Raw genomic sequence first — 23,938 nt, 5'->3', positions numbered from 1 at the left:
TTAGTTGCCGGCACAGCCTGGCTCCTGCTGGGCGGGGCTGATCGTGTGGGGACGGGCGAGCCTCTTAGCCTTGGAGACGGTAGCCACCTCGTGGTCCTGGTACGTTTTGGAGGGAAAAATTAACATTATCTCCAAACAATCTAATGCTATGGTTCTATGATTGCGCCGGTGCCCGTAGGGGTTGTATTCCCGCGGCCGGGACCCGAAGCCACAAATTTGTCCCGGTGAACTGCCGGGTACGGGAGGTAGCTCCCGGTGCTCGCACGATTACCTCACGGCGTCTATTTGTTAACATACCCGCGTTGATTATAACGCCGAGTTAAAATGATCCGGGGTCCCGGCCGGGCCCAAAAACTGAGGCCGGCAGGGTGTCTCACGGGGTCACGTAGCCCGTAAATGAAAAAAGAAAAGAAAAACCCAATGAACTACCCTTTTTCCAATTGGGACCTAAGCATAAGGTGTAACCTTTTCTCAAGTTCCCGGTTACTTGAAGCACGGAGCCTGTCTACATCTGCGGCAAAGCGAAGCAATGAACAAGCACGTGAAGCCTTGAAAGTTTGAAATGATTAAACCGGGAGGTCGAGAAACGTTATCATTCTGCATGTCCACATCTTATTGGAAACTGGAATGAATGAGACGGAACCATGATATACATTCTTCAAACAGATGTAAGCATTCGGCTTAATCTTAGCGTTTAATGCTTGTTTTTGCAACTTTATTACACGGTTTGAGTATTGTATTTCCGACGGTTCTCCTCCTACTGTTTGAAAAGAAAGGAACCGTTAAAAATACACTGCAGTACTAGAAAGAGCACAGCCATGTGTCAAGATACAACACAATTGGATGAGCCACAGCAAGTAAATCTTATGAATGCCATCCCTGCAAACATCAAATTTAGTGCAAGAGCACGAAAAAATTAAAGATGGGCAAAGGAAAAAAAACAAGATGCCTGATTTTTAAAGAGAGACCATGGATGCTGTAACAAGAAGCAAAGCTACTAAACGTGATATCACAGCTGACAAGTCTTTTATTCATGTATTCATGATCAAGAAGTGCAGAAAGTGACAATTGTGTAGTGGCCGAGTTTTACTACAACTACATCCACGGCTACCTCACTAGAGTCACTTGTACAAATAACGGTAACACAAGGCTACAACACGACACATTTTCTTATGTATCGCCAGAAGAGAACGAAATTTCTCCTTTTATCGAAATCAGGCAAAAATCCATGCTCGTAAGGATATCACCCATTAGATTTTCTTGTTACGACCCAAAGAAATTTTCCCCTTTTTTGTTTTCTGGTTTGTTTTTTTGTGTGTATCATAGTGAATACGACAATTCGTAGGTTCGAGTGCGCATGTGCGGTGTCAAAGGGTAAGGCCCCTGGCGTGTATACAGTTCTGCCTCGACCTTTGTATCGATTTGCATAACAACGGGTTTTGTTTACGTCTCAGGGGCCTTCACCTTTGACACTGCAATTGCGTACTCGAATCTACGAATGGACTTATAGTTGACTCACCTTGCGGCGTTTTGCAGCGAGGTTCTGACGCGTTTCCAGTGCGTCCGCCGTCGCTGTCTTACTCACACGCGCTCTTCTCTCAGCCAGGCGTCTCTCCATCCGTTTGGTCTTCTGCGATTCCCGGGTAGCGACGATGTCAGAGTCGCTAGTGGAGGTGACGACGAAAGCGGTGCTGCTCGTCTTCTTGGCCTTGACCTTGGCTGCTTTCTCCGCGGACTCTGTAGAAATCCTGCCGCTCTTCTTGGCCAACAGATCCTGTAATGATCGGTATCTGTTAAAGTTCAACCTGATAAAAGTTAATTACGTTACATTTATGTCATACCTGGGCCACGAAAACGTTCGATACTGGTGTTCCGGACCGGCTGATAATTTTCACCATCACACAGGGTTTTAAGTTGTATCAAACGGGTTCCATCGAATATTTAGAATACATAGTGCGTCGGTTGCGCCGCTGTCGAAAATTCGAATGCCGGATTGGGAGGTTGGAATCGATGTTGTTACGATTTCTTTGTTGGAGGACACAAGAGTCTCTCAACTTCAGGCGCATTTCGCATTAAAATGTGTGTTTTTTTCGGGTTGGTATGAAATACTATTATGGTAGCCTCTACAAGGCTCTACGTACAGGTCGCTGGAAAACTCGAAGAAATAGGCCAAATAGACGTAATAATATAGATATAAAGATACATGTATAACTTGCCAGAGAAGTTAGTCCGCTATAGAGGTTACAATTTGTGACCACTAGATATGGATGGAAAATGATCACTACTCGGAATCCGACTCTCTTAGCATACTATTCACACAATTTGGCCAACTTCCACTATTTTGTCAGCCATCCGCGGGGCCTGGCAGAGGCTACTATTATAGAAAACACCGGAATTATAGAATGTATTCATTGATTATGCAAGTCAAGTTCTGATCTACATAATTTGCATTTAATTGTGTGCTTTTCTTGTCTAAGCTAGCTGCAAGCCCAAAATCATGAAAAAACCGTCATCATGTCTTTAGTTATTCTCTTTGAAAGATTAACACCAAAACGCCACAGCAGTTCTAGAACAAAGAATGTTGAAAATTCTTTTTACACAACCAGTGACTCTCACCTGCTGACGTTTCGGTGTCTATCAAACACCTTCTTCAGAGCTTCTGACTTGAGTGCTGATTCTCGCCGCTGAAATAGCGAGGTTGTTACTTATAGCGGCGAGAAGCAATACTCAAGTCAGAATCTCTGAAGAAGGTGTCTGACAGACACCGAACTGTCAGCAGGTGAGATTTACTGGTTAATGTAAAAAGAATCTCCAATATCCTATGTTCTACCAACCTGATAAAATTATTTTCGGAGGTTCTAGAACAAGTTGCTAGGCAACACAAGCCTACGCCACTATGTTCTAGCATAAAATTTTCACCAAAATATCAAGACCCATGTATGTCCAGGACAGAGAGATATAAAACCCGGTAGTTCCGATGCAGTACCAAGTCATGCCGCCAGGAAACCAATATTCGTTCTTGACCTTCGTCATTCCGATACCTACCCACATACCAACTGTCATTACAATCCATCAGTTTCAGTTTCAGTTTAATTGGTAACAACTTGCATGTAACAAATGTACAAGTAAAATGAAATATGTTGAAACTATTAGTAAAAATGCTCTTAAGATGCAATAAACATTAGAGTTAAAAAGCAACAACAGCAATCAATATAACATCTATACAAATTAAAAAGCTCTAGGGATTCTTCTTGGACAACAACTTCGAATTCAGAGCACGCGGCAGTACAAACAAACAAACAAACACACAGACATGCCGAAAACAGCACCTTACAATTAAACTGTGAATCGAAAATATGTTCTCTTTTTTCGTTCATCCCGACTAGCCCCTCTGTCTATACATCACCATTCCATTGAGGCTTCATCTCTGTTGTTTTTATCCGATGTTTTAAAGTACACATCCAACCATGTCATTTGCCAAATCTGAAGTAGAATCATTTCCTTACCTGCCTCCTAACCTCCGCGTCGCTAAGCTGCCTCTTCAGATCGTCAGCAGATTCCGGGCATGGCTTCTTCACCTTCTCACGCCGGTCCTGCATCCTTTTCTCGAGTTTCTTCAGCCTCATGTGGTAGCGGGGAGGAGTGTCGGGGTTCTCGGCCGGTACTTGGAAGGCGACGGCATTGTCGCGCTGTTTGAGACCGGGTAGCACTCCCTCAGATCGTAGCTGGGCCAGGATGTCGGTCGAGGATTTCTCCGGTCGGGGTTGTGACATGATGGGGGCAGGCGGACTGCTGATTGGAAGAATTGCTGACGATTCTGAAAAGATATCAAAACCGGAAGTTCTCCTACAGTGCCGTAGAATGCCGCCAGGTGGCCCATTATCTAACTCGACCTTCGTTTTCTTACCCGCCTGCCAAATTATGAATCCACAGCCCTCGAATTATGCTGTCACCCCAAAAAGAAACAAACAAACAGACAGACAAACAACCAGAATTAGAAGCACACCCAACCACTAGACCAACCACACTGAGCGGCGCCGAAAACACAACCTTCTTCGTGAAGGTATAAAAAAAGTTGAAATCGAGAAGAACTGTTCTTTCAGTCCATGGGAACGGTCGGATTTGTGTTAGACGACAAAATGCCTATGGCGTTTAAACCTTTTTGGCAATTTTACGTATTTGTACAAGTTAAGAAAATAACAGAGCTTATGATTCTATGGGGACATGACAGTACAGTCCAAACCAGACTCACATCTCTTTTCTGTGTAGCCTAGAGTCCAGCCTTAGCCTGGAGTCCAGCTTTAGTCCGCTACCGGATCGGAGCTAGGATAGCAGACAGAAACTAAGAAGACTGGACTCCAGGCTACTTCTGTGGCCATTAACGACTCGAACCAGACGATACCGTTTGGTACATTTTTGTAAATGTGCGTTAACTTACCCGCGGTCTCTTTGGCCATAGTCTCGTCCTCAGGTTCATCTGCTGGCGTCTCCTCAGGAGAAATCTTGTTCGAAGTCGTGCAACACGACAAAAACGTTAAAATCGTCTCCCACATCTTGGGAGGCACTGTGTCCGTGTCCAGTCAATGAAACGGGGGTTGAATCTTTGTTGTTCCAAACAAAGCTTGAAGATGGAATATGACATCATAAACGATGTATATCCGAGGAACGTTGGCAAATCGTTGCGCGTCATAAATGGCGTTCGAGAACTCATATTCATCTCTAAAATCTATCCGAATTTCTCTAAGCTAACAGACAAAGAAAATGCTATTCTTCTTTTAAATTAACTACCAAACCCCACAAATTATTGAAAAGGTGGGACATAACGTATTCCATCGCTTACAAAAGAGAAGACAAACCCTTCACTAGTTATAGACAATTACGTTTATATAATCTAGTTTAGCCGCTTTCATACATTTATTTATTTATTTATTTATTTTGATTTACCACATTTTGTGGAAGGATTGACATAACAGGTGAACTATCACCTTTTCATGATGTCATCCCAGACCGGACTGTAAGATTTGGACCATCGCACACCGGGGCATGCCCCTACTCTTTTTCGAAAGGTGTGGTGGGTTCTTTAACGTGCGCGGGGTGTTGCTCTCCCCAAATACGGGACCTCCATTTAACGTCCTATCCGATGGACGTCCCTAACCCTAGATGAGCTAGGTACTCATTTACACCTGAGTGAAGTGAGGAAAGTCGTGTTAAGTGCCTTTCCCAAGGGCACAACGTCGGGGCGCAAGTTCGGACATGTCTCTGGGCGCACCTGGGATTAGATCCCGGGACCCATTATTTGACAGCCGCGTGCTCTACAGTTGCGCCACACGACGCCACAACTGTGTGGCATAATACACAAATTTGTATTTTGTACCCTGTTCTTTTATGTATATTATTTGCAATTAGCCTTCGGGCAGGAATTTGCAATAAACTTTCTCCGTTCGTACAGCAGATTTTGTCCCAGTGCAGCTCTTTCCTTCTCCCCTATACGTTCACTGATACTGTCTTCTGATGTCGGTATACTGTACAGTAGAATCCGCTTAACTGCACCACCCATTTGTCAGTGTTTTGGTGCACTTATCCGGCTTGTGTAATTATGCGAAATGCCCAGCTGGACCGCACAACCACGGGCGGGGAGGTGTATTGTTAGTCAGAAACAGTAGCACAAAGAAAACAGACGAAATTATGGAGTTATTAACGTTATTTACATATACAGTATTCAAGGACAATTGTGGAAAAATCTTGTAAAGTTTACCAACTTGAGGATACTGTACAGATTAAACTTAACGTGTTTTTTTTTCTTCTGCACAGGCTGAATAACACCCCGGGGTTGAGACTTACTTGATCTTAGTAGCTTAGTACGTAACAGTTCTTGCGCTACCATACCTCATTGAACCAGCAAAATTTGCATAGCCAATGAGGCAAATCTATTTGCAGTGTCTTCCATTATCAGACTTAAATACATGTAACATATGTAGTTTATGGAAAGTGGAGCATCAACAGATACCAAGTATGCAAATAAATTCCTAATTTGCATAATCAATGCAAAAACACCATAATTCATTTAATTGGAAGATTATAGGACTGTCAATATTGCAACATGTGTAAGTTAGATAAAGGCATTTATGACCAAGCATACATTACGCAAATGTGTAAGTCATTTGCATGAATAGAATTGTTCATGGAGATATGAGGTAGTGGAACTCTTGTTGTGCATAAGAAATACATGTATGTCAGACAAAAAATAAATGAATGCAACTTCTAGAGTAATATGCATTTCGTACACTTTATTTCCAATATCACAAACTATTCTAAAACTGTGTAATACTCCTTCTTTAATGTCCACCAATGAACCCATACAAATGCTACACAGAAAAATTCTGTAATATCACCATAATGAACAACGCATAACTCTACAACATCATATACTTGCTGAGATACTGTAAATGTAGAAATATTTGCTGTGGTTTTATGTTCACAGTTGTCGCGGTAAGCTTTTTGCTGCGAACATAAAAGTACCACAAAATTTTTTGGCCTACTCTAGTATTGTCTCAATTCTCTCTCAAACGTGAACTTAAAACCACCGCGAACGCTCCATTTTTTCCCTACCCCGAGATTAAAACCACGCCAACTTAAATGCATTTACAGTGTCTACAACAAAGAAACCTGCTATTAGTTCTTAAAATTCTGTACACTATTGATCCCACCACTGACAAGTCAATGTCATATCTTTTTCCTTGCATTTTATAAACAGCAACAATATCCTAAAGAGCCAATACTCCAATCAGTAGTTATGTTGGCCATTTCAAAAGCTGAAACGCTGCTGAAATTTCTTGTCAAATACAGTCTTTTTGTTTAAATCATAATGATAGCAATGTGAATGACCAGGCGTCCATGTTGGAGTAGAGCAGCAGCCATGTTGGAGTGCGTAACAGATGCACACTTGTTCTCCAACATGTCACATAAAAAGCCTGTACAGTTCAATGGACATTAACATAGTACTGAGACTGTGGCAGTTATGGTAGAAAAACAATTATTAGGCACAGGACATTACAAGATTGCACAATTAACACAAAATATTCCTCAACATTGTATGACGAATTCACCTAATAGCTCTAAGTTTTCCATCATTACATACATTGTTTGTATTCGATATTCATCTGATCCGGAAGGAACAACAAGCAACACGGTAAAACATGTAATATATGCATCATTATCATATTATGCATATTACACTAAATATCATGCATCCATAAATTCAACACCATAACTGCACAAAAGTTGATTCCCACAGCATGATATGATGTTGGGTACTGCATTGACAAAAAATATTTAGTCTTGTCATTTCAACAAGCGAGTCATTTTCTAGCAATTTCTCTTCAAACAATATTCCATGTCTGTGATACATTGTGTACCTTAACATAATAACAATTAACAACTTCATTGTCCCAATCTTACAGTTAAAAGTACAACTTACACAGTAATCTATACTCCAGGAGAGATGGGAAGAAAGGCCTTTGAGTGGAACTCTCAATAGCACATACAGTCAAACCTGCCTAGGCGACCACCTTTTCAACGCGACCACCTGGCCATGGCGACCGCTTTTTCTCGGTCCCGAAAATTTTCCCCATAGGCACAAGCATTAAGCTGCCTGCCCAAGGCGACCACCCGTCCAACACGACCGCAACCGCCACGAATTGGGACCGAACAGAGCACAATCCCTGCTCATGGCGGTCGCCTAATTTTCAAGCGTGTGGTGACATCGGATCATTTTGTTGTCGGATTTCACGGAAATGTTTTCAAGACTTTGAAGGACAAAAATAAGGACAAAATATATGGAATAGCAATGTTATAGCATCGATTCCTCCATGAAGTGTTTTAATAAAACGCTCCCCCTTTATAAACAAATTGTTAAGACAAATGTTTGTGATGTTGTTGTGCCTATCGTTATCTTATAGTTTACCAAAAAACTCAGTTCGGTTTAAACTCAATTTTCAAAACGAATACGTAGTGCAAGTCAGATTTCACAGAAATTATTATCTATTGTACATGAAACCAACCCTACCCTGCAACTCCCAAGTAGACAGTGTTACATGTAGCTCCTGTATTTTCAGTACAGCTGTATGTCAATACTTCTCTGACATTTGCACAGCACAGAAGAAGACTGGTGGTTTCTCCCTAAAGCATAAATCTTCGAAATCTATTTTGGTGATAAAACTTAACAGACAGTTAGAAAGAGATATATTGATCTATCTGCCCAATGAGGCTATCATATCAATACAGGTAATTCCCTTGTAGGCCATCTCCTATAGCCTGGCTAAACCATGCTTCTGGTAGTGGTAGCCCTTCAAATGGTCAGTCCACTGGAAACTTGATAGCCAATATACACGTGCACCTAGTGCTGCATACCTAAACCCGTGTTCAGGTTCAGGTCCGGATTTAGATCCAGAGGTTCAGATTCATTTACAAGTCCGGACCTGAACCCATGGCATATGTGTGCTAAAAATATTTCTTTCCTGTTACATGTAAAATTGCATATTGGCATATATTCTACATGCAACAAACTATATGTGCGAAATTATATATAGTCAGTAGTAAACACAAAAGTGTAATTATAAACACAAAAAACAGCAATGTTTTCATATTTTTCCAGTGCAAATTTTTACAATCTAATTTATTATCTAAGGAAGATTTAAGATGGTTAAAACAAAAAAGAGACAGATCTAGAGTATAAGCGAGAGACGTTTTTTTTCAAGTTCGGACTTGTTTCCAGACGTTTAGGTTTATTCGGACTTGAATCTAAACATTAGGTCCAGTCCATGTTAGGTCTAGCCTGGAATCCAGACCTATTATGTAGCTCCCAAGTCTATAATAGGTCTCGATTCCAGGCTATGTTAGGTCCAGGGTTTAGGTACCCAGCACTACGTGCACAGTACACCTCTAGCTAACTTATATCATTATATAAGAGAGCAATGTTCATGTCATCAGAGTCTAAGTCAGGAGACTTGTGACCATTCCAATTTTGATTTGAACATATGGGCTAACATAATTGGACCAATTGCCAAGAATATGGAAGCTACGAGAATGCAGCAGCCATCAGGACAAGTTGTAAGTTATCAATGACAAAAAAAAGAATATCATTCATATTAAGATACCAATCATAATGTCTGTCAATTGATGAGGAGCTTTGGCTGTTCCAAACTTTCACTGGAACATAGGAATTTGGATCAAAGTGTGTACATATATGTGAAGAGAAGAGATTATACATGTTGATTCTATACTGAGGGCTATAGGAGCTCAGGTTTGAGGTACTGGTTGTTGGAGGCTGCCCCTTGCTGTGCTGCAATATCTGCCATGATAGAAGGGTCCCATGTGAAGTTGACAACAGCAGCAGGCACCAATCCCAGCTCCGCAAAGGACACCTCTTCTTCCTCCAACCTCTGACCCGTCGCCGAACTTAAGACAAACGGTAGCCAATCGCTGACCAGCGCATCGCGTACGAACTGCACCAGCGCGGACAGCTTCTCCTGCGCCCGGAACACGCCCTGGAGGAGCACGTTGTCGGGGAAGCGTACGCGGATGAGCGTGAAGTTGTACCTCCGAAGGTTCTGTTGCTCTTCGCGTTCTCGCATGGCTTTCGTGCGTAGCTGAAAACTCTTCTGTACCGCGTCGGTCCGGTCCTGCTGTTCCCGCTTTATCTCCTCCGTCGTGAGATTATAAAACGCGTCCGGTAGACGGAATTCCGCAACACGGTCGGTTGGCTGAAGAACTTGCATCATGCGATCGACTTTGAACTTAAGCGGCTCTGTTGTGGTAATAATGTCAACAGAGGTCTTGAGACTGTCTAAGTCCTCGCACTTATCCTCACTGAGGACCCAAAAGGGTTCCACAGTATCCTGATGTGGTAGTTCCTTCAGAGAGAACCCGGCGGCTTGTAGGAACTCCTCATGACCCTCCATGGTCGCCACGCGGTCCTGGAAGGCCTTGTTTGACAGGCGGATCTTGCGGAACTTTTCCTCTGTTGGATTAGCCAAGATGTTCTCTAGATACTTCCGCAGGGTGTCCACACAGACCTGGACCTTTAAAAAGGATTCCAAGAACAAATTATAAACATAAAATGCGTGCAATAGTTGAATTTAACACAGTAGCAAAAGCCTATGGAGATAGGAGTGTGTCTGGCTGAAACACATACATGTAGATATATCGATTTACTGTATAACAGATGCAATCTTGCCTCGATAATTTACTATCATCAATTCATCATTATTTTATTACAAATGAAGAAGCAACTTTATGAAAAGCAACATCTAGAAGCAGTCCAGATAACCAGATAACAACATGAGCATGAAGAACTGTAAATATATGCCATACAATATATAATATAACAGATATAGGTAAATCTAATACTGTAAATCTAGAACATATCTTAGTCTATGATTTTATATTTTACTTTAGGATATCTAAGGACGTCTCGGTGTAGAAGGCATCTTCTTGCCTGTTAGATACTACCAGTACCTTCTCCATCATAAATTTGCCACATTTATGGCCTAGTTTTTAATTTGTGTCACTGCTGTCGTTTCAACCATGACCTCCAGTATACCACAAATGTTAGCTGTCACAAATTATTAATGTTTTTTATATAGAATAATCCATTCAGTATCACCCGAGGTACAAGACCGCCTGCGGGTGGGATCGCCCTATGGGCGATCTGGCCCGCAGGAGGGCCAGAACCAAGGGTGATGCAGAATACACTGTGTTTTTTTTAATTATCTATGTCATACCTGAGCCTGATACAAGTGTTCCAGACCGTGTGATATAACTATTCGTATCACATGAGGTTCTAGAGTTGTATCACACGGGCTTCCATAGAATATTTTGAATGCCTTTTGAGCACCCCGCCTTCGAAAATTCGAATACCAGATTCGGAGGTTGGAATCGATGTTGTTACAGTTTTTTGTTCGATGACACAAAACTCCCTCCACTTCTGGCGCATTCCGCATTGAAATTTGTGTTTTCTCGGGTGGGCATGACATAAATAAAATACAACACGGTGTATTCCGCATCATTCTCGGTCCTAGCCCTCCCGCGGGTCGGATCGCCCTCCGGCCTACAGGTGATCCTACTCGCGGTCGGGCTAGTACCTCGGGTGATACAGAATACCCCGTGTTGTATTCTATATTTATGTCCTACCCACCCGAGACAACACACGTGCACGTTTCAATGCGAAATGCGCCAGAAGTTGAGAAATGTTGGTGTCCTCGAACAAAAAATTGTAAAAGCCGCACATTCCAACAACCGAATCCAGTATTCGAATTTTCGATAGCGGCGCACTCAGAAGGCATTCTAGATACTCTATGGAGGCCTGTGTGATAACCCAAAGTTATTACCCAGTCCGGAACACATGTATCAAACGTTTTTGCAGCCCAGGTATGCTATAAGCCAGTTCACGGTTGCTACTACGCATGTGCAGTGTCAAAGGTGAAGGCCCCGACGGGTTTTGTTTATATCTCGGGGGCCTTCAGTTTTGAAACTGCACATGCGTAGAAGCATTATATACCAACCTTGTCCCTGCCCTTGTTGAGACTCTGTATCATGGTGGCTGACATCTTTACTGGACTGTCGATCAAATACGTCACGATACACTCCCGTTTGTGTTGATCCAGCCCCTCCTTAGGAACAGACTGTCCGGACAGCGGGCAGATGAACCTCACCCCTGACACCGACAACACTACAGGTGCACAGTCCTGTACTTCAGGTTCAGATTGCGTACGCGTACCGGTCGCGTATGCACTGTTAGCGTTACTCCTAGCCTCTCTTTCTGCGGCTTCAGCGCGTGCAGCCGCCTTGACAGCAGACGACGTCCTCTTGGTTTTACCCTGGTCTTTTTGTTCGAGTCTTGCTAAAGCGGCGGCGCCGGCTTGCTGGGCTCCTTGGGAGGGGTGGGCTCTTTCGGCGGGGGTCCTTGGCTGGACCGACTTGCTTCGCGTGTCTTCAGTCAGTTTGTGGCCTTCTCCTGCCTTCTTGAAGGTCACCTCGGTCTTGACCTTGCTGAAGAACTTCTTCATGACGGCTGAACACTTCTTGTGTAGCTTGTCAAACGAAAATAAAGTATTTTTGGTCGATTTATAAGGACGAAAACGCAACACGTCTATGTATGATACAGTGGCTTCCGCCTTTGTTATGCTCCCGTATGTCAGAAATTGCTTTACTTCGATTGGTGAAAACTCGACAGAGCTATTCGTTGGTCCAATGAAATTTGATTGCGCTTTCAGCTACGGTATTACTTCACAGAGTCCGGATTATACCATCATTCTACAAAGGGGTGTCTGCACGTGAAGAAATGTATTATTATTAAATAAAAAAAACTGATATCATACTGACTTTGACAATGATTCAATTAATAAGATCGTTGTATTTGACCATGTTTAACACAACGACCAATCGAAGGGATCATGATGAGATTTTATTCGGCGATGAAATAAATCTATGTCTAACTCTGCAGTACAGGTCAAAACCGCTAGATGTCGCTTCAGCACTGTATCATCACTGAGACGACAGCATTAGCGCGTCCTTCGTACTTTCTTGGTTCAGAGCTCAGGATTTAAAGGTTTTCCTAACACATGGCGGACTCGTACAACTTCGTGAAGTCGTCCAAGCTGAAGCTGAAGGGAGAGAAGAGCAGGTAAAAGCACATCCGTTTCGGAGCCGAGAAACTGCTTTGCCTTTCAGTTGCCCCTCTATGCCCCCCTCCCCACTTTACATAATTTTATTCGGCTTGATGTTTTCTTTCGCTTATAATCTAATCTAGAAATTATTGACGGGCATGAAAATGATTTGCAAGCTACAGAGAGATATTTGACAATATGTAAAAGCTTTGTGAATTCATGATTTTGTACTTATACATACTTATCACTAGTAGAGCAGCAAAAATCATGATAACAAAGATTATGAATATAAATTCATAATCTTTTTTCTTAATTTTCTTCATAATCTTTTTTCTTAATTTTTGTCATCATGATATTTTTGCTGCTCTACTTGTAATAAGTTTGTATAAGTGTGGTACAAAATCATGAATCCACAAAGCTTTTACTATGGGCAAAAAATATATTAATGTTTATATCTAATAAATTGTAAAATATTGCATAAATAGTTCCAGATTTTACACGAGTTGATGATTTAAGGGGAATCGGAAAGAGAAGTCTAAGGCTGCCTGATGAATTTGTTAGATTCAGTTTGTATCAATACAAGCGATCGCTCTTTTATATTTACATGTACATAGGAGATACTACTAGCTTCCTTACTCTGACTGCAGCTGGTAGGCAGAACGGTGTTAACATATCAGATTACTTAAGCCCCCATCTCATTGGACCCGAGGCACTGCTGACGGCCTTGCTGCATCCTAAATTGGTTTGTGTTGCCCTTGACTTTATAATAGAAATATCAAACGTACGTGGTATTACCATACAAGTATGACTAAAAAGACAACAAAACACACAAAGCGTTAAAGATTCATTTCTTATCAATGGAAATCGTTGAGTGCACATTGAAATCACTCGGTCGCAGCGTATTTGTGGTTGCCAACGTGCAGCAGGTGCAGTGAGATAGGAGCTTCACCAATTAACATTTTGATTAGCAGCTCATTTACCAATTAATCTTTTTCCTACCACTGTGTCACCGTGATGCCATCGCTCTTGCTCGTGTTCTAATGTACAGCCACAAGAAACACAAGAAGAAGAAGCGTAAGAGAGACAGAGAGGCTGACTCAGCCGGACCTTCAGTTGATGAGCTGCGCCAGGACCAAGAACTACACGGTTTGTTTTTATTTCTTTTTTTGTCCAGCATAACCAATAATTAATTAAACAGCTTCAAGATGTCACAAACTCACCATGGCCAGTTTTGTAAGTATGTCAGTTATGTAAGTACAAGCTGCGTAAGAAAAGAGTCAGACTGTATAAAGTTTGATCCACTCACATCTGGAAGGATGCCTACTAGTACTGTACTCTTGAGCCATGGAGACTCTAGGAGGACGTATTTGCCTTTTTAAAGTCATATGTAGTATTCCTCATACAGTAGGAGGACTGAAAATATATCCTACTCTTACCAATTAGTGTGGTGGGTTCTTAAAAATGCTCCTCAAACACGGGACCTATAGCTTTAACCCAAGTTAGGTAACTCTTTTTTTCAGGTCGACTGAGGAAATACTAGTACATGTAGGTGTAAATGGGCATGTGTAACATTGGTGCTTGCTAGAGATTTGAAACCCAGAACTGTTAGATTTTGAGTCGACTATAGACATAGTATATACCCTGACCACATGGCCACAAATGCTACAGAGTTCAACATACAAAATTGTAAATGTTGCGACGTTGACAAAAAAAATGTATGAAACCTGCAGTTTTGTCTCCATCTGCTAGGTGGCTGGTGGAGTGTGGAGACTTTTGACCAGATCAAGAACAACATTGCCATAGAGCTGGGGAACAGTAGCTATGTGATGGCCATGGACACTGGACTGTTTACACTGGGCGCTCCTCATGCAGGTGATGTTTGTTTGTTTGTTTTGTTTGTTTGTTGTTTATTTGTTTGTTTGTTTGTGTCCATTGAGTTCAGAAGCAGTAGTCATTTACATTACAAAGACTGTGTTGTATCTTTGGGAAAGGCACTTACTTTCCTTACATCTACTACATACAGGTGTGAATGGGTACCTAACTTCGTTTGAAGAGGTAGTACTAATAGTATTAGTAATACTTAGGCTCAATTTACACTTGTCCTTTTAACTGTAGTACTACACATGGTAGTCTACTACTGTAGTAGACTACAGCTTTTTTCTGTGTGTAAAAAGAAAACTACTGCAGAAGTCTACTACAACCTCGGGGGTAGCAGTACTACACTTCGGCGGAGGTTCTGCGAGACTTCGAACCGGGTGTAAAGCGAAACTGTAGTACAGTGGTAGTAGACTTCACTTGGAAGCCAACAACCATGTTCGATCTGACGTGATTCGAACTGACCGCGTGTTCCATTTCGGGTCATCTGCGGTCATTCTCTAGTTTTCTCAGTAAAACCGAGCTGTCAGGCCCTTTTCCTTAGTATTTTGCATCAGATAAAACCCCTTCCTTTTCACAAATAAAATACATGCTGAAATTCCCTCCCGCGATTTTTCAAAGGTCACAATAGGTCACTACAGTTTCGTGACAATCAGGAACAGTGGGGTGTCCTGCTAGGCTTCCTGTGTTGAGTGTAAAGTGGACATGAATCTGAAGTCTACTACAGTTGTAGACTACCATGTGTAGTACTACAGTTTTATTGAACAAGTGTAAATTGGGCCTAAGTACTACAGGACTGGTGGTTGAAGGAAATTGATGGGCTCCGCTTTCAAATAACAACCCACTGCCCCTAGAGCCTCAAAAAGGCTATGTGACTTATGTAACTTTTACCTTTACCTTTTACCTAACACCTTTGTAGGAAAATGTACATGTATTTAAAGCCCAAACAATATACGTAATGAAACGGTAATCATTACAACCAGTTGTACATAATCATGTAACCAATGTTCCCTGTTTTTTATGTAAATACAGATGGGGAGGGACCAGACCCAACAGAACAGCTCACGGCGATCGTCGTCTCGGAGACCAAGATCGCTCTGAAGTCAGGGTACGGGAAGTACCTGGGCGTGAACTCCGAGGGCGTGGTGATCGGACGTGCGGAAGCCATCGGACCGCGGGAACAGTGGGAGCCCGTGTTTCAGGAAGTACGTAATGATACGGACGCTAGCTACTACATTAACATGGCATGTTATTTATTATCCAAGCAGATGTTGAGAGTCAGAATTGTGATGTTTTCCGAACGTTCTGTATCTGTTACAAACTACCTCTAAGTCTAAGGAAACAGACACTGCAGACAGCTAGGACGTAGTATTATTAGTAGTATCCATTATTAATTTTGATTATACTGCTGCTGGGGTCCCTAACACGGGTGGGCAGCAGTCGGCTAGTCTTAACACCGCGCTTCCAAGTGGCTCTGTCCAGGGGTCCATGCTGGTGAGGCCACACACCTTAATGTCCTTCCTGACACACTCCAACCATGATTTCCTGGGTCTTCCACGACGTATGTTGCCTGTCGCAACATGTCACAGGAAAATGTCGCAATTTTGCCTCCTGACATCTGCTTGGAGATTTGTGTTTGTTGTGTACAGTTCGGTATTGCTATATGATTCTCAGTGTTGCTATTTCTGTCTGTGGGACTCCAATGGTTGCAAAGCTCTATGGGTAAGGGAGTGAAGTCTGGCTTCCCTGTCTTTGTTTTGTGAACTTGCTATGAAGAGCTCACAACTGTAACTGTTACAGTTGTGTATTGTTGATAGCAAATGAGCTGCATTTTTTGTGTTATAGAATCATTGCTTTCCAGTGTTATCTCAAAACTCTAGTCCTGCTGTGCCCGACAATTGTCGGTTTGTTCTGTCATAATGCTAGCCCCGACAATTGTCGGGTTGTGGAGTAGAATTTGTATGTTGCACCCAAGCAGAGCGGAGTAACTAAAAACGAGCAATATTAAACTCGTACCCTTTGTTTCAAATGTGTCAAGGCACTTCAGCAGTGGTAGTACATGTACATTGTGTATACTTGTGCTCTGGAAAGCTAGCAGGACAAGGGTTAAAAGAACACAACTATATATATATACAAATGTATATATTGTGTATCTGTATCTATATATTCAGTATGGCCGTCCTTAAAACCATAACACACCAGCTTTAGCAGCAGCTGGTCTATATTACACTTAACGACCTGTCACATCTTACCTTTGCACATCTAGATGCAAGTACGAGTATTGTTTAAGTTTTCCAATGAGGATGCTCCTCCAGACCTGTACTAATTTGATTGATGTTGTTTTGTTGTCTGCAGGGTAAAATGGCGCTGTTGGCCGGAAACAGCTGTTTCGTAACGTGTAACGACAGCGGGGACATTGTCGCCACCACCAAGACAGCGGGCGATGGCGAGATGATCAAGGTACAGTAAATTCATTATTTTCACAGCGATTCATAATTTGATGGTCAAAGGGAAAACTACTCTTTACCATTTTTTTAAAGTAAATGCGTCAAAACAATTCGGTAGTAAAGCAGTGGAATCACCACAATTCGATATTTCAAAATCAACATTAGGTAGTTCATTATGTAATTCGTTATTGTACTCTCATCTCCCAAATAAACATACCCCCCGGAATAAACATACCCCCCGGACAAATTTTCAAAATCTAATAAACGTACCCCCCGGAATAAACATACCCCCCGGAAAATTAACCAAATTTACAGATAAACTGTGTCCGAGGGAAAGAAGATGATAAGGTAGCTGTAGGCTCTCTTTATTCATTTATGCCTGTCTGAGGACCATACCAGTAAAGTGTATAAATATTGAACAGAATAACTGCACACATCTTGTTCATCTTCTTGCTTGCCACTTCAAAAAAATATAGTAGTAATGTTGAAAAATTGGGCATAGGTTCTTCGCTATGAACCCTAACCGGGGGCCAACGGTGCTTTCAAATTCAACAAGTGAAAATATACATGATACATGCATTTTCTACTTGGAACTTGAAGCAAGTGATCAAGGAAAATTGTTGTATATACTGACATAAAATCAAAACACGACAAGTAGTCGCCAAACTGCTCAGTTCTCTTGGATGGGCAACACTTTCAAAGTCTACTCTTTGTTTTTAAACAAATGTATCAAGATTTAGAACATGAACAGAAGATTTCAATATCCTGAATATATGGTCATCACAGGTAAAGTTATTACTTATTTCAGTTATTTGTAAAAGCCATATACATGTATAGAGAAAAGGAAGAACTATGACGTTATATGATGTAACTTTTTATCTTTCCCTACTTTCCTTTTATCTTATATGCATTGCATATAGAAATATAGATTTGTAAACATTACGATTTGTAAACATTACATGCCACAAATAATTGTGTTGTGTCAAGGACATTATCATATTATATCAAGGACAATATTATATAATGTTCTGGTTTTTGTTGTTGCAATCCAAATGATTTAAAATCCACAAATCACCCTTGTATGTAGCAAAAAACATTAATTTTGAGAAACTAAATTGTCAACAAATTTGTGAGAAACCTCAGGCCTTTTCCAATGTTGCCACAAAGCACAAGGTTCTCATGTTACACATGAAAAGTTGAGCTAGACACAGCGGCGCCGCCGACAGAAAGGGGCGGGGCTAACAGAAAGTTTCACCCATATTCCTAGAAAGCTCTGGTATTTTTTCTGTAGAGGGGTGATCTTTTCTAAAGCATTTTTAAGTGATAATAACGGTGACTAGATTGAAATTCAATTTTATATATAGACTTTGATATTAAAATTCTCTTTGTAAAAATGCAAAACACATTTCTGACCAAGGGAAAGGAGTTTTATTTGTACATAAAAAAGAGTTGTTTCCCCTTCTTCGAAGTGAGCTCTTCCATGACAAAACGTTCCCACGGCCAGAGTCACTGACGTCCAATGCGTTACTCACTTTACTAATACTGTGGCGATTCTCCAAGCGCTAAATTTCCATGTTTGTGGTAGGATTGAAATGTTTTGATATATATTGAAAGTAATTACACAGTTTTTTGATGCTAAGACACTGTTTTTTTGTGGTGGTGTTTTTATATTTTCATTTTGGGAAGGACTGTATCTCACGTGAGTAGAGAAATTTATGCGTTAAACGTACTTGAAACACTGTGCGCCGCTGGCATGTATATTTTTTTTCTGATCAGCGTGCTTTAGTTTACGATGTAAACAGAGACTGTCAAAGTTGTTTATACAAAAAGAATTGCATTTCAAAACGTCAGTGTGGCGTCTTATTTTCTCCCAATAACAACGTTGACTTTGTAGTGTCATAGAGATCTACCGATACGTTACGAGTTACGCCGGGATTTCACAAAGGGCGGGTCATAGCGGCAGGGAAATCAACGCCGCTTGGGCGAAAAATAGCCAATTATGAGCAGAAATGCCGGGAAATATGGGCAGGAAAACCCAAACTTTCAATTTCAATGGGATCCCTGGTTAGCAAAACTCTGATTTTCAAAAAAATAATAAACGTACTGTCCAAAATAAGAACGTACTGGGTGGATTTTGAGGCTGAAAAAAATAAACGTACCGGTACGTTTATTTGGGAGATGAGAGTAACTTAACAGTTTTATTCAGCCTCAGTAAACATTCAGAAGAACAGCCTTCCATTTTTACATGTAATATCATAGTGACTTATGAATTAGTTTCTGGTACATTATTGTAGCTTAAAGATTAGCATAAATGTGAATTTGTTGGACCTGTGCATGTATAAAGAAATTTAAATTTTTTTGACACTGTGTTCTCCCCACAGATCAGAACAAACGTAGAAAAAGTCAAGAAACAAAAAGTGGATGTACCGGATGAAGAGAAAGGCTCGCTGAAGGAGGCAGAAGTCAACTATGTGTACGTGAAACTCATTTTTACCTGAACCATTTCTTTGGTGACGTCACGTAAAGCCGGTGGCCCCGTGTATGAGGGAGCTTCGGGCATAAGCCTCAAGGGTCAAACCTCTGCACGTAAAAGAACCCAACACACTTATAGAGAAGAGCAGGGGTGACCCAGTGTGCTTGGCCAAAAAAGCGTGCAGATATTAACACTATTACTGTACAGTAACTGAGTTACTGTAACTATTTGCATGTCTTTAACTTCTGCCTAACTCTGTAACCAATAGGGATTTGGGTGCCAAACTGCAACTTCACGGTTCGAAGTACATGTCATATGAAAAATCTTTACTGTATGATTCATTTTTATGAAATGTAGTGTGTTCTCGTGTGATATGATGCTGTTTTGACACATACAGGAAGAAGTTCCAAAGTTACCAGGACCGCAGGTTAAGAATCAACCCAGAAGACAGGTCCAAACTTAAGAAGGCCAAGGAGAAAGGCACCCTACACGAGTCTCTTTTGGACAGGTGAGGTCTACATGTATGTCTTGTAAAAATAAGAAGAATACATACTTAATCAGTTAATGTATAAAAAAAAATTTTCAGTGAAAGGACTGAAAAGCGGCGCAGATGAGTGAGTGAAAAATAAGAGAGGCACTTACTATTGGTGTTATCTAGACCTTAGAAAATGTTTCAGTTGTTTCTAACATATTTTAGTTCCGGATTCTAAGAAAGCCCATGTCTGAGTTTATATGTTGTTAATCAATTTATTTTTGTGAGGAATTGATTTCGCATTAGGAGCTTTTCAATGTGTTTTATAAGTTCGCAGTGGAAGCAATCCTATTGTACAGTCTTAAATCAAGAGGTTTACATACATTGTATTTACGGTGTTACGATTTCGCAGTTAGTGGTTACTTACCACAGCGAATATTTCAAGACTTGCACATAATAGCTTACCTTTACTTTTTAAAACTCCAATAAAAGCAATTAATGTTACATTTTAGTTACCGCAGTGCTGGTACTGATATGATGTAGAGCTTTACCATGTGAATAATGATGATGATTTTCTATATTATATACTAATTTATATTTTCTTTGTGTTACAGGAGAGAAAAGATGAAGGCAGACCGATACTGCAAATAACGAAACAAAAGCACAATGGGGGAGGGGGGCACTGAACATCTGGACGTTAGACTTATCCAGGCATTTTTGAAACTTTAACAACACTCAATAGTTTTTGTGTTGAAAATGATGTGTATTTTTAAACAAGTAGGTTTTCTTCCATTACTAGTATACAAATTACAAGGGATCCTGTATGGCATATACAGTAAAGTTTTTACTGAAAATACCAAGTTTAACATGTAACAGTTACTGTAAAGAGATTGGAAAGGTTTGACTTTGAAAAAGCTGAGGACAAATCTTTACCACTTTGGACATGAAATAAAGGAGAGAGCTACTGTAACAATAAACGTGTGATGTTAATAATTGTGTCTGATTTTTTACTTGAAATGAACTTTTACCTGTATCAAAATTCCTGGTCATTTCAGTTAATCTTTATGTATATTTATTCAGAAAGTGGAAAGGTGAATTTGAAGACAAAGAAAAATGTAGACACAAGTAAAAATAAAGAATATAGAGTCAGTGTTTCTATGAACCTGGAATAGTAATAAACAAAAAAATTCAAAGATACCAAGCTGTGATGCAGTTCAATACCTCAAGTTTAATTTCCAGTCAAGTAATTTTACATGCCTTACTTTTTCTGCCCATATTACTATTATAATATTATCTAGCTCTTTTTACTAGCTTTTAGCTAGTACAGAAGAAGCCCTGGATGTCTCTTTATGTGCTACAGCCAAACTGTTTCAGAATCAAAGATATAATGCCATTTTAACCTATGGTATAATCAACTAGAGTTTCTCATTCAACACAAATTATTCACTTTGGAGTTTTCAAAATTTGTTTATTCTGCCGTTTCAAAAAAGTAGATCATAACATTCCCCAAGATGTGTGTTATGAACTTATTAACATCATTGCAACAAAATTAAAGGTAGAGCTTTGAGCTCAAATCTACTGGAATTACAGCTTGACATTATAGTACAATGTACTAGTAACAGCACAAAAATTATCACATAAATGTGTAATTTATCATCATGATTACTTTAATAATCTACACCAGAAATTATCACGCTTATAAGTATCCACCTACACTACTTAGATGCTGACAATGCTCACTTCATACATGTATGTATCGTAATCGCCAAGCAGATGTTGAGAGGAGAAATCGTTACATTTTCCTTGCTGCCCCTTTTTGTTACAAAGAGTTGCAGTTTGTAACAGAAAACGGCAGCTCGGAAAACGTGACCATTCTGCCTCCCAACATCTGCTTGGAGATTAGATAAAGCAGATAATGCTTGATTATTTTTCAATTGGTGATGTGGCCGTTTTTCCTGTGACACCACGATGCGATGACAGAGGGAGCTTTTCGGAGTTGGTCTTGTTGCCATGGAGACATCTTTCTTGCTAGTATAAGAGAGGAAAAAAGTCAGTATTGTCCTGGATGTGTTCATTTTTTGTTTGTTGATTACACAGAATATTCTTTTCAGATATTTGTAATCTCAAACAGAAAAAAAAGAACATCAAAATGGGAAATGTAAACTGGACCATCAGAGAAAGTTTTATTTATCTGAGCCACTACAAATGTAGCTATCCGACACCGAGGTTGATGTTTCTATAAACTAGACAGTTGTTATTCCCATTGCAGTTAAAACATTGATCACAAAATCAAAGTATACATGTCTTGACATTCAGAAGAGCCACAGACAAATTAAGCTCAAATCATGGGGGGGGGGGCTGTTATGACAAATTTTGCCACCTCGCTAGGAATTACACATAGCTTTCTATATGAAATAGGTGCAGATAGAATAGAGAGGGCCTTACAAAGAGGGCTTAAAGAGAGGGGACATGCAAGCCCCTTTGATTATCTTTGACTTGGCTTTTTTTCTAGAACTGGATGCCAATACAAAAAGACAATTATAGAAGAAGAACCTCTACTTTCAGACACCCATTATCCCACTCACCCTCAGTTCTTGGTCCCCACGTAGTTTGTGGCCTTCCCCGTTTTCTTAAGAGTCTCCAGGATCTCGTCAGAAGTCAGATTGGTGGTCACGAACACCTTCTTACCAGGAAGGTCAACGTCAAACTTCTCCACACCTGTAACCATCATCTCAATAGTATTAGGTAAAATAGTACTAGTCATCCTCAGTCATCATGAGCCCAACAGGGCATGAATGTAGAATACAGGTTATTGGGCTGTTCTTTCTTACAGCCAAATAAATAAATCAAATCAAAGGTCTGATTATAGAAGAGACCCCTCACCCTGCTTTTTCCCCAGCACCCTGTTGACGGCACCAGAGCACCCCTCACACGTCATCTCCACTGTGAACTCATGCGTCTGTAGGGGGAACACAACAAAAGTCATATTCACAACCGATTGTACTGTATAATTCAATCAAACCTGGTATACTCAGAAACACTCAGTCGCACTGGACAAAGTGAGAATCTTGGACACAGAAGCAGACTTTTTCGCAAGAGGAATAAAAGAAGCCGACTACATCAGGGCTTTACAACCGTCCCTTAATAGAGATGGAGGGCGCCACAGACTTTCTGCAACTTATAATCCACTTCTCACCGAGTCACATGTCTTATCTGCATAACGTGACGTCATAGAAGCTGTGTTTTTGTGTTGCCATTAAGTACAGTTCAACCTTGATTCAGAATGACATCTACCAACACAGATGAACTTTCAACTGAAAACCTGGTAAAGGGGCTCATCTTCAAGCATACATGTAGTATGCTGGGGGAAAGGTTATATATACACATACATGTAAAGTATTCTCTTCACTGACAGTTGCCAGTGACTTCTCTGACTGAGCTACAGTAACTCTTCCCTCATAGCATGCATGGATGGGCTTGGATGAGAGAATATGCAAAAAGCCTGGCTGTCAGAGACCAATCTTTCACCACAACTTCTGCTTGGACTTGGAGCTTACTGCTAGGGTTCTGCCTCTCCATATGCGAGCCTGCATGCTTCTTTTTAGTATTGGGCATATGCAAGATATTTTAGATTGCATGAATATTGGTCAAGATTTCTATCACATATTTTATGTTAAGCACAACAGATATTTAAACTTAAAGATACATAAATACCAACACAGACACTATTTTGAAATCCTGTACTATTAATAGAGTAGAAGGTGTTATATTAGCACTGCTTTATGCCCGATACTCACTAGATTTAAGTGAATAAATGAAGTTTTAAAAAGATAAACAAATAAAAGAAATCTTGAAGCCTGCCCAGAGGCGTACTTGGGGTTGGTATACTTAAAAACATTCAAGTTTCAGACCCCGAGAGCAGATACAGACACCCAGTTGAGCTGTTCAGAGCCAGGCTGGCAGACCGCCTGTCCAAAGTTCATGGACACGCCCCTTTTAGTACTGT

General features: G+C 40.7%; 3 protein-coding genes across 3 annotated transcripts; 1 reads left to right on the top strand and 2 right to left on the bottom strand.

The window, feature by feature from the left end:
• LOC136437566 (uncharacterized) lies at nt 1-3,895 on the bottom strand. The gene is made up of 3 exons (XM_066432183.1): nt 3,507-3,895; nt 1,520-1,774; nt 1-96 (listed from the first exon to the last, which is right to left on the bottom strand). Exons 1-3 carry the CDS (start codon nt 3,771-3,773, stop codon nt 1-3), a joined length of 618 nt encoding a protein of 205 aa, XP_066288280.1. The 5' UTR covers nt 3,774-3,895.
• Nucleotides 3,896-9,184: 5,289 nt separating this feature from the next.
• On the bottom strand, nt 9,185-12,155 carry LOC136436959 (UBX domain-containing protein 6-like). Its single transcript, XM_066431380.1, has 2 exons — nt 11,562-12,155; nt 9,185-10,079 (listed from the first exon to the last, which is right to left on the bottom strand). The coding sequence occupies exons 1-2, from the start codon at nt 12,063-12,065 to the stop codon at nt 9,288-9,290; spliced, it is 1,296 nt and encodes a 431-aa protein (XP_066287477.1). The 5' UTR covers nt 12,066-12,155; the 3' UTR covers nt 9,185-9,287.
• Nucleotides 12,156-12,544: 389 nt separating this feature from the next.
• Nucleotides 12,545-20,925, top strand: LOC136436968 (protein FRG1-like). The gene is made up of 8 exons (XM_066431391.1): nt 12,545-12,682; nt 13,714-13,811; nt 14,415-14,537; nt 15,573-15,745; nt 16,896-17,000; nt 19,369-19,460; nt 19,858-19,968; nt 20,547-20,925. Exons 1-8 carry the CDS (start codon nt 12,621-12,623, stop codon nt 20,581-20,583), a joined length of 801 nt encoding a protein of 266 aa, XP_066287488.1. The 5' UTR covers nt 12,545-12,620; the 3' UTR covers nt 20,584-20,925.
• The last annotated feature ends 3,013 nt before the right edge of the window (nt 20,926-23,938 follow it).

This window comes from Branchiostoma lanceolatum, chromosome 6, assembly GCF_035083965.1.
Source record: "Branchiostoma lanceolatum isolate klBraLanc5 chromosome 6, klBraLanc5.hap2, whole genome shotgun sequence".
Classification (NCBI taxonomy): domain Eukaryota; kingdom Metazoa; phylum Chordata; class Leptocardii; order Amphioxiformes; family Branchiostomatidae; genus Branchiostoma; species Branchiostoma lanceolatum.
This window is presented reverse-complemented; position numbering and strand designations above follow the sequence as displayed.

What these genes read in the sequence shown, in the direction of transcription:
- LOC136436959 (XM_066431380.1), bottom strand. Translation starts at nt 12,065, where the DNA reads ATGAAGAAGTTCTTCAGCAAGGTCAAGACCGAGGTGACCTTCAAGAAG. An exon ending in TCAACAAGGGCAGGGACAAG is followed by an intron (nt 10,080 to 11,561) that starts GTTGGTATATAA and finishes TCCTTTTTAAAG; the next exon opens with GTCCAGGTCTGTGTGGACAC.
- LOC136436968 (XM_066431391.1), top strand. Translation starts at nt 12,621, where the DNA reads ATGGCGGACTCGTACAACTTCGTGAAGTCGTCCAAGCTGAAGCTGAAG. An exon ending in CCAGGACCAAGAACTACACG is followed by an intron (nt 13,812 to 14,414) that starts GTTTGTTTTTAT and finishes TCCATCTGCTAG; the next exon opens with GTGGCTGGTGGAGTGTGGAG. An exon ending in GGGAGCCCGTGTTTCAGGAA is followed by an intron (nt 15,746 to 16,895) that starts GTACGTAATGAT and finishes TGTTGTCTGCAG; the next exon opens with GGTAAAATGGCGCTGTTGGC.
- LOC136437566 (XM_066432183.1), bottom strand. Translation starts at nt 3,773, where the DNA reads ATGTCACAACCCCGACCGGAGAAATCCTCGACCGACATCCTGGCCCAG. An exon ending in ACGCGGAGGTTAGGAGGCAG is followed by an intron (nt 1,775 to 3,506) that starts GTAAGGAAATGA and finishes CGATCATTACAG; the next exon opens with GATCTGTTGGCCAAGAAGAG. An exon ending in TCGCTGCAAAACGCCGCAAG is followed by an intron (nt 97 to 1,519) that starts GTGAGTCAACTA and finishes AAAACGTACCAG; the next exon opens with GACCACGAGGTGGCTACCGT.